The sequence below is a fragment of the Erpetoichthys calabaricus genome, chromosome 18 (genome assembly GCF_900747795.2).
Source record: "Erpetoichthys calabaricus chromosome 18, fErpCal1.3, whole genome shotgun sequence".
NCBI lineage: Eukaryota > Metazoa > Chordata > Cladistia > Polypteriformes > Polypteridae > Erpetoichthys > Erpetoichthys calabaricus.
The window spans coordinates 36,462,371-36,472,867 of record NC_041411.2 but is presented as its reverse complement, the minus strand read 5'-3'; the positions used below and the strand labels follow the sequence as shown (position 1 = coordinate 36,472,867).

Here is a 10,497-nt window from a genome sequence, read left to right as displayed (position 1 = left end):
GGTGTTTATACTGGGGCCATGCCAGAGGAGCACTGCCATCTGTTGTAGTGGGGAAGGAACTGCTCTTGACAGACAGCCTCACCAAGGCCATCCATTAATCTGCCAATTTAGATAGATAGATAGATAGATTTATCCGACTTGGATAATAATCAAGCTTCATCCCAACCGAGTTATGCCTCCATATATACAATAGCGTATAGATGTTACCTGCTCAGTTAAGGCACGAAGAGGCACATCGAGTTAGCTTTCAAACTGAGCGGGTTTCAAATGTCAGAGCAGAGTTTTGTCTTTTAACCAGCTTGTTGACTTATCCCTTCCTACCAACAAAAACAAAGGTTGTTGCCCCAGAAAGGAACACAGAGATCAATTGATTTCCTTTTTTTTTAAAAAAAAGCAGCCATGGCCAAAGCCCAAAGCCCACGCAGATGTTGCAATACAGCCAACTGCTGAATAAAAAGCTCTGCCTGTTAAAGCAAGACTTGTTATTCATCATGGGCTATGCAAGTGTCCTAATCCTGCTGTGCTTTCCAGCCCTGCTTGGAGCTCATTTTGTGATCACGGAGATTGAGGTAGGCCTCAAACAACTCAAGGGACAAACTTTCTTTCACCTCTCCATTCCTGGCTAGTCAAGGATCCTTCTTTTGTTAAACGAAATGCTGAGCTTTTGCAGCCACGGATATATCCAATGGGGCTAAGTCTCTTTATTGTCTTCTTCTTTTCTTCTTTATCAGGCTTTGAATCAGCAGCCAAGTGTTCGATCTCCACAGGTGAGATATTTTTTTAACTCCTCTATATCTCAGCAGCAGCCCTTCAAAGCTGTAACTGTTAAAAGTGAACAGACAGGTTCTGGAGGCCGGATTAGACGACATCAGGCTGTTTTAGTGAAATCAGGGATTAACAGGTTAGCAAATGACAGCAGATGTCCATCGTTTGAAAATGAAATTAGGGTGGCAGGGAAATCTGAACTCAGCAGTGTGAGCAACAAGTTGAATAGGACCTCAAATAAAATCAACAAGAAACAGTTGTCTTAAAATAGCAGGCTTCAGGAATAAGAGTGTGAGATGAGATCAGGATTTAACAGTCAGGGAATCAAAGGTAAATGTGGGCATGAAAGTTGCTAGCGAGGGCATCAAATGAAATTGAAACTCAGGAGTGTGAGCAGCAAAGGAAACATATTCTCACAAATCTGAACACCAAATAAAATCAGAGGTTTTAGTTCTAATCAGTGCTAAAAACCAGCAGGCTGAAGCACGAATCAAGTCATGATAGGAATTAAATGAAAATGGGCATCGAAACAGGGCATGACATGCAATTAGAAATTGGCAGCAAGATCCATCCATTATCCATTAAATAAGTGAACTAAATAAGTCTTCATTAACATCGAGCTGAAATGAAATCTAATGTATGTTGTTAGAGTACCAAAAAGAGGCTGGGCATGGGGATAAAGTTATAAAATGGCAGGCCCAGTAATGACACTATCAAATGAAATCAGCATTTAACAGGCAGCAAGTCAAATGTTCTGTGGATGTGCTAACATCAGGGGAGTCAAATGAAATCAGATGTTAGGTCTTCAGTATGGTAGACCTCGGATAAAATCAAACTTGGTGTTGACCTCAAGTAGTCTCAAACAACAGAATCAACTGAAAAGTACACAAGTGGAGAGGGAATTCAATGAAATCACCATTTAAGAGGGAAGTAGGTCTCTAATAATTTCTCCATAGACACAAAAAATGGATGAAAGTTTGTTTTAGGGGTATATTATAATGTTCATGATGGAGTTGCCTGATCTTGCACCCAAATCTTAACACACACACACACGGGCCGTACTCATTTAAGCACTGATTATGAATGATGGTTGTACTGCAGGTCACTCTTCAGAACTCCACATAGGGACTTAATAGCTTCCGTGTGAACAACATCAAACAAATTTAAATATTAGACAAAGATAACCCAAGTAAACACAAAATGCAGTTTTTAAGTGATATTTATTAACTTAAAAACTATCCAAACCTACATGGCCCTATGTGAAAAAGTAATTTCTTAAATCATGAAGTAACTGTGGTTAATCACATTTTTTGGAAAGTTGAGTTCAATTTCAACAGTGGCGAACCTTCCCAGGAGTGGCTGGCCTACAAAAATTACCCCAAGAGTACAGCGACGACTCATCCAAGAGGTCACAAAAGAACCCAGAACAAATTCACTAGCCAAACCCAGGCCTGATTACTGCCAGACCTTAAATGGAACCTAACAGACAAAGTGAAGTAGGCCAAAATATCCCAAAAAGGAAGACATCATTCTGCGATCTTAAGAAATTCAGAAAAAGATGAGAAACAAAGTAATTGACATCCGTCAGTCTGGAAAAGGTTACAAAGCCGTTTCTAAAGCTTTGGGACTCCAGCAAACCATGGTGAGAGCCATTATCCACAAATGGAGAAAACATGGAACAGTGGCTGGCCTACAAAAATTACCCCAAGAGTACAGTGACGACTCATCCAAGAGATCACAAAAGAACCCAGAACATCTAAAGAACTGCAGGCCTCACTTGCTGTAAGTGTGTGTCCTCATTGACCTGGCTCATCTCAGTACATGATTATCGGCGGTTTGGGTCCCAAAAACAAGACGGGAGCATGGAGCCGACCCAGACTGTCACAAGGACACAACACTGGCTAAATCACAGCAATGGGCAGAATTTCTTTCCCAATCTTCATTGCAGTCCCACATTTGCTTCTGTTGGCTTGATCTGCACTTGTTGTGTGGCTTGTAAGTAAGAAGTGTTGGTCACCTGCGCTCCAGGTCATTTATTAATTTCTTTTTCTTTTTGTAGCCGCTCTCTGGATCAGTTGTGCATGTTATATTCATAAATGGGTCTCGAGGAGCGGTGCAGTGGTGCAAAATGCGGACGTTGTTTGTCGGTGCTCTCCTGTAGGCACACCTCAGCACTTTGATGTATGAGTATCTCATCGTCTCACGGGGAGTATCTTGAAGATAACGGAAAGGGAATTGCTATAAATTTCATAACAAAGTTTTAGTTTAGGAACATTCTTTTATTTTTCATTTTAAACACCAGTCAATAGACCTCACAGAAAGTTGTAGCAACTGAGAAACTTTTATAATAAGCTCAAATGCATTTACATTCAACTCTTTCATCTTTGCCATTTGTTTCTGAGTGGCAAATTAGACAAAATGTGCAAATGCATAAATTGTAAAAATAATGGAATGAATTGTGAAATGCATTTGCGATTTGTAAAGAACTTTGAATAATGGCAAAAGGTTAATAAAAACCTGAATTGTATTACTTGCCAGTCCCTGCACCTTAATGGACATAACTGCAGTAGAACAGACGTACACAGCAACATGGGGAAAAAAAAATAACAAGTAACCTAAAAGTAATTGTTCACTTCCATAACAGAAATAATTTACAAAAAAGACATTTGAGTCGTACTACACCTCTAAAGCGTTGCACACTTCGTTCGAACCGTCAGTGCTGGTTTGGTAATGAAGCACAACCAAGCCCTCTGCTCATGGTGGTCTAGGAGGTGCGGACTCAACAATGCCTCTGCCTCCTTGTGCAATTACCACAACAAAGCAATGACTTTATTATGAAACAGACTTAGAACGTCCAACAAAATCCAAGGCAGCATGTGTGAAATGTGAAAGGTGTAGTAGAGACAGAAAAACAACATAGATAAATAAATCTATTATAAAAAAAAAATCTTGCGACGAGACGTGATCTTTTGAAGAGAGACACTTTCACATCCCACGAGATGGACAAGTCACGTCATACTTAACAACCTTTGGAAGCAAGTCCCGTGATACACATCCAGAGCAGGTTAGAGGTAATGGAAGTAGGAAAATTCAAAAGTCTCCAAAAAATGAGAGTAAAGATCGCAATACTGCAAACAAACGGAAATTATTACTCAGTGAAATAATGGAAAAGCAAAAAGAGATCACATGGTGTTTGAGGATGTCTGGGGGGACAAGAGAGACAAGGCAGTGAGACAGAAGGACAGCTGCTGTACAGGCTTTTAAACCTTTGAAGTGTCGCGTGACATGGTGGCGCAGTGGTAGCGCTGCTGCTGCCTCGCAGTAAGGAGACCTGGGTTCGCTTCCTGGGTCCTCCCGTCGTGGAGTTTGCATGTTCTCTCCGTGTCTGCGTGGGTTTCCTGCGGGTGCTCCAGTTTCCTCCCACAGTCCAAAGACATGCAGATTAGGTGAACTGACGATCCCGAATTGTCCCTAGTGTGTGCTTGTGTGTGTGTGTGTGTGTGTGTGTGCGCCCTATGGTGGGCTGGCACCCTGCCCAGGGTTTGTTTCCTGCCTTGCGCACTGTGTTGGCTGGGATTGGCTCCAGCAGACCCCCGTGACCCTGTAGTTAGGATATAGATGGATGGAAGGAAGTGAGTGAGTTTCCCATTGTATCACTGTTTAAGAGGGGGTTTCAGAGGAGCGACCTCGTCTCCTTGGGGTGCAATCAGCCCCCTCTTCACAATGGTGAGCGAAGTGAGCGGGGGGTGAAGCCCCCTAGTAAATAAATAAATAAATAAAATTCAGCATCCTGGACAAAGGTTGTGGATACAGTTCAGCCATGACATAGGCCTCATGCCCACTATACCACAGCCTGCTGCTCTGATAGGATATTGAAAATACATTAGAATGCTGGAATGTTTTATCACATTTCCTGTTAGGACCTTATAATTGTGGATTTTGTAGCCTCCTCTTTTTTCCTGTTTGTGATACATTTAAGTGAATACAGTAATCCCTCGCTATATCGCACTTCGCCTTTCGCGGCTTCACTCTATCGCGGATTTTATATGTAAGCATATTTAAATATATATCGCGGATTTTTCGCTGCTTCGCGGGTTTCTGCGGACAGTGGGTCTTTTAATTTCTGGTACATGCTTCCTCAGTTGGTTTGCCCAGTTGATTTCATACAAGGGACGCTATTGGCAGATGGCTGAGAAGAAACCCAACTTACTTTTCTCTCACTCTCTCTTGCGCTGACTTTCTCTGATCCTGACGTAGGGGGTGTGAGCAGGGGGGCTGTTCGCACACCTAGACGATAGGGACGCTCGTCTAAAAATGCTGAAAGATTATCTTCACGTTGCTACCTTCTGTGTGCAGCTGCTTCGTGAAGCGACATGCTGCAAAGTGCTTCGCATACTTAAAAGCTCGAAGGGCACGTATTGATTTTTGACTGTTTGTTTCTCTCTCTCTCTCTCTCCCTGCTCCTGACAGAGGGGGTGTGAGCTGCCGCCTTCAACAGCTTTGTGCCGCGGTGCTTCGCATACTTAAAAGCCAAACAGCCCTATTGATTTGTTTGCTTTCCTCTCTGTTTCTGACAGTCTGTGCTCCTGACGCGCACTCCTTTGAAGAGGAAGATATGTTTGCATTCTTTTAATTGTGAGACAGAACTGTCATCTCTGTCTTGTCATGGAGCACAGTTTAAACTTTTGAAAAAGAGACAAATGTTTGTTTGCAGTGTTTGAATAACGTTCCTGTCTCTCTACAACCTCCTGTGTTTCTGCGCAAATCTGTGACCCAAGCATGACAATATAAAAATAACCATATAAACATATGGTTTCTACTTCGCAGATTTTCTTATTTCGCGGGTGGCTCTGGAACGCAACCCCCGCGATGGAGGAGGGATTGCTGTACTTCTGTTTAAATGCTGTGTCAAATGACTCACCTACTTGTTAGTCTATGGCACTTTTTGCTACCATTTATGATAAAAGTGCTGCTCTGTGTGGCTCTCCATCACCACCCTTAACACTGATGAATCATTTTGTGATGTCGTCCTTTCTGATTTTTCTTCCTGGCCACCTCTTAAATTGCTCTCAGACTGCTTGAATTTAAGATCAATGGATGTTAATACAGAGCAGCAAACTGGCAAGTGAGGAGTGAGAGAAGCAGGCCTCAGTCTATGAGGAGAATCAGTCTGACTCGTCAAAACGGTTGCATCAAATAAAATGAAATGAAACGAATGTCCATTATGTGAAACTACGCAGGCTTCATACAGTAATGGACAATCAAAGCTTCATGCCTGGTGAGCCATAACAGTAAAGGTGCCAAAGTGGTTCTTCAGAATAATGCCATAGAGGAACTGTTTATAGATCCTAAACATCTACATGCGGTTCATAGCAGAACATTTTATTTAGAACTGTAACAGGTTTTGGAAATAGCCATGACTTGTAAAATACCAGTGGGTTTGTGATTTTCAAAGGGCTCTTGCCACATACACTAACACAGGCCAAGTTCAGGTTTTCTTAATCTTTTGGTATTCCAGTTGGTAGCCTACTACAGTTACAGATTTCTGTTTTTTTTACTGTTTTTCTTGATCTCTATGATGCAATTCTCACATCAGGAACTTCATTCTCACCACTTGTAATGCAGTTCTCAAAACAGTTCAGGTATTTCTCATAAGTGTGCAAAATCCACTATAACAATCCAAACCTTTTTCACGTATCAAAGTCAAATCAATCTCTTCAACACCGTGACCAATGAATAAAAACCTGTCACCACTGTTTTACTGAAAGAACCTTTTCAAAGCCCAAAGGAACAATTTCATATGCAAGAAGCCCTACACAGAGCAAAATGTCTCTTTGTCAAATGATGGATCAACGAGGAGGAACCATACAACCCAGTAAAGTACAATTAATCACAATTAATAAGACTGCGCTACACCAAGCATACTGAATATTCATTACTAACACTAAACCTGTCTTTTTATTACAGAAAAGGAGCACCCATGATGTGGTAAGTCTAATTAAACATTTCTGTAGCAGCAGTGGGTTTGATGACAGTGCAGGATGGAACAAGGCGGTCACATTCATCAAACGATGTCACAGATTAACTCGTGTTTTTGAATTACATGGAGAATGGGCAGTAGAAATTCCGAAGGAGCAGAGTGAATGGAGCCTCTACTTAGGCATATCAAGGACAATGACCTGACACGACTGCCATTGCTGTCACCAGTGCCTTCATATGCCGGGGACATTTTGCAGACTGTGACCTTTTATGTCATTTTTCATCTCCAAGATCTTTTGTTGCATTGCATGAAATAAAGTGTTGCCTAAGCATTGACAAATATAGGCACATTGTAACACATACATTTAATCATTAACTTAGAATGAAATCATGTTAGATCGTGATAGATAGATAGATAGATAGATAGATAGATAGATAGATAGATAGATAGATAGATAGATAGATAGATAGATAGATAGATAGATAGATAGATAGATAGAACAATAATTTATTTTAGCAAATACCTTCAGGCTATTCTCAAGCACAAACCCAAGCACAATTTCTTCTTCTTTCACTACCGTCCTATTCTTCCTCTCCTTCCACTCTTCTAGGTGAGTGTTGTCCTCCACCTCCCAGCTGTGACTGTCCGGATCACTGTGAGGTGACTCCTATCATACGATATCCTGGAGTACTTCCAGTGTCAGCATGTTGCCCGAGGCGGCACCTAGGGACCCTAACTGGGTTGTCCCTCAAGACTATAGGTCCCATGATACCCTACGGGTATCCAGATTGGAAGGGGACTGCCACCCCCCATGTTGGAGGATAAAGTGTCCCAGTCCATCTACTACACCTCAACTGTCCCAACTGGGATGGGATGGGATGGTTGGGTTGCTTTTTCCATTACGCTGTCCATCCACCCATTATGGCCTCCAAGCAGGGTAAGACAGCACTGCCCAACATACTCGGGACGCCAGTGTTTCCGTGTCACCACTCACAACTGACAGACAGACAGATAGCCAGATGCTTTGAGGTGCAGTGGTTAGTTAAGCCTGCTTCTTCACAGGCTGGTGTAAAAGGGATTGATTCCCATTTTTGGCCCCCGTCAGTATGGAGTTCGCCAGTCTCTTTATGTCAGCACGTCTCATCTTCACTTTACAAAGATTTGAATGTAAGGTTAATTGGTAACTCTTAGTTGCCCTGGGAAAGGTGGGCAGGATGTATGAGAGTACCCGTCATTGTGATCCCAGTCAGTGTTGGATCCATCCTTGCTGCCTGTTCTGCACAGAGAGATTTCAGGTCTGTAATTAAAAAGTGGGCTCAGAAGTTTGATTTCTCTGGCTGTCTCTAACTAACTTTTGATAAGTGCTGTATATAAATAGTCAGACAGATCATTTCATAAAAAGTATGCATTAACCCCCATCTCCCAGTGTGAAGACGTGGGGTCCTCTCCGCTGTGAGATGAGTGTAACCAGTAAAGAGCCACAATTATTCTTGACTATATGGTGGTCTTCTCATTTCCAAGCTGATGGTGTTTTCTTCTCATCCAGAGTGCCTTTGATGTTGAGGTCTACAGCGTGAAGGTGGACTGTAAGGTCACCTCCAGGTTTGCCCACAATGTAATGAGCAGTCGTGCTGTTAACCGGGCCAATGTGTCTAAAGAGGCGAATTTCAAAGTGGAGCTGCCGAAAACTGCTTTTATTACCAACTTCAGCATGTGAGTACCATATTTCAGTAATCATGTCAGAAAGAAAGTAACTATTTAGAAAATGTAACAAGTATCATCAGCTCCTTGTTTTCAACTTGGTTCTTATTTGTGTTTTATTTTAGGTCCACATGTTGCACTAGTACTCTATAATAAGCCACACAATTGAGAATGTTTTATCTTTTCATGGAGATGCATTTTCTCCTTCCCTCTTGGTCACAACTATTAAGTGACAGCTGACTCTTTTCATTTAGATTGTGCCGCTTAGCGAGACAGAAGGTGGTCACATTGCTGCTGACATGTTTTAATTCTGCAATCTCACTCACTCTGTGTTCTTTCAAACTCAGGACAATCGATGAAATGGTTTACGTCGGAGTTGTCAAGGAAAAGGAGGTGGCCCAGAAGCAGTATGAGCAGGCCGTTTCGAAAGGTCAAACTGCAGGACTGGTCAAGTAAGAACTCATCCTCATGTTAGCAGAATGGAAACAAAATGTGTCTTTGTTACACTTGATCTTGAGGTTTTCCAATACCAGAACTTTCATTCGTCTAGTTAACTCATCGTCTTGTTCTTCTAGGGCCTCGGGCACGAAAATGGAGCAGTTTACGGTTTCTGTGAATGTTGCTGCTTTTAGTAAAGTCACCTTTGAGTTGACTTATGAGGAGCTGCTGAAGCGCCACAGAGGGCAATATGAAATGCTCATCCGGGTCAAACCCAAGCAGGTGGTTAATCATTTTGAGGTAAGTTTTAAAAATTACATTAAAATAGTTATTAAAGACGCATTGAACATTGGGTGTTGCAGCAGGTGGCACTGCTCCAGCATAGATAGATCGAATGAACGAACGAACGAACGAACTAACTAACTAACTAACTAACTTTATTTGTCCCCAAGGGAATATTTGGCTTTTTACAGAAAATCTTTAAATTAAAAATAATAAATAGGTAGATAAAAAAAATAAATAAACAAACAAGTAAGTATGTAAATAAATAGGATTTGCTCCAGCAGACCCCGTGACCCTGTAATTAGGATATAGTTGGTTGGATAATAGATGGATGGATAAATATATATATATATATATATATATATATATATATATATATATATATATATATATATATATATATATATATATATATATATATATATATATATTGTGAAATAGTACAGCCCGGACACAGACAGGCAGACACATTTAAAGCCATCACCCCACGTTTATTTACACAATAGTATCTACAAAGTCTTACGTGCTCTGCCACACACAAACCCCCACAGTCTCCCAAAGTCCAGGCTTCACTAAGCCACCTCTCTGTCTCTTTCTCTTCCTTCTCTCACACTCCAGGCCTCTCCTTGCCACCTCCTCTCCAACCTCGTCCAACTCCTCACCCGACTCCAGCCTTGATTGAAGGGAGGCGGCCCCTTAAATAGGCAGGCGGCTGATGTTCCACACCCGGCCACCTGCCACAATATATATATATAATATACAGACACACACATTTTGGTCTGAACACACACCAGAAGGACTATAAAACAAGAAAATTAAAAAGAAAAAAACTTCTGACTTGGCAGTCTCAGTGCCAGTGAGGCCTTATGCAGAGGTATTGCTGTTGGTATAAAGGAGCTGGCGTGGGGATTCTTGACACACTTCTGCTGAATGACCTGATGGCTGAAAGTCCTCAGTGTTGTTGTGTCAGAGAGAGGATGTGTAGCATTGTTCATAATGGCACTCAGTTTTGTTTTAATTCTCTTCTTCGTTATGACTTCCAGGGGGTCCACAGTGTGTCCCATAACTATGCTTGCTCTTTTAATTAGCTGGTTGATCCAGTGGGCCTCTCTTGAAGTGATGTTACCAGACTAGCCCACCACATTGTAGAAAATCCCACTGGGCATCACAGAGTTATAGAAGATGTGAACGATGCCAATTCCCAAATTAAAGGAACGCAGTCTCCTAAGGAAAAGGAGTCAGCTCTGCCCTATCTTATATAGTTCCTCTGTGTTCTGAGACTAGTCCTACCTGTCATTAATGTGGACCCCCAAATACTTGTAGGAGTGGAC

At 41.8% G+C, this 10,497-nt stretch overlaps 1 protein-coding gene across 1 annotated transcript in view; it reads left to right on the top strand.

Moving 5' to 3' along the window:
* Window positions 1-405: 405 nt before the first annotated feature.
* The window catches only part of LOC114668510 (inter-alpha-trypsin inhibitor heavy chain H3-like), a 53,880-nt gene continuing 43,788 nt past the window's right edge, over window positions 406-10,497 (top strand). The window contains exons 1-6 of the mRNA XM_028824286.2: window positions 406-569; window positions 732-767; window positions 6,733-6,753; window positions 8,292-8,458; window positions 8,794-8,898; window positions 9,022-9,184. Of these exons, the coding sequence (XP_028680119.1) occupies window positions 426-569; window positions 732-767; window positions 6,733-6,753; window positions 8,292-8,458; window positions 8,794-8,898; window positions 9,022-9,184 (636 nt within the window). The 5' untranslated portion in view covers window positions 406-425. The remainder of the gene's footprint in view (window positions 570-731; window positions 768-6,732; window positions 6,754-8,291; window positions 8,459-8,793; window positions 8,899-9,021; window positions 9,185-10,497) is intronic.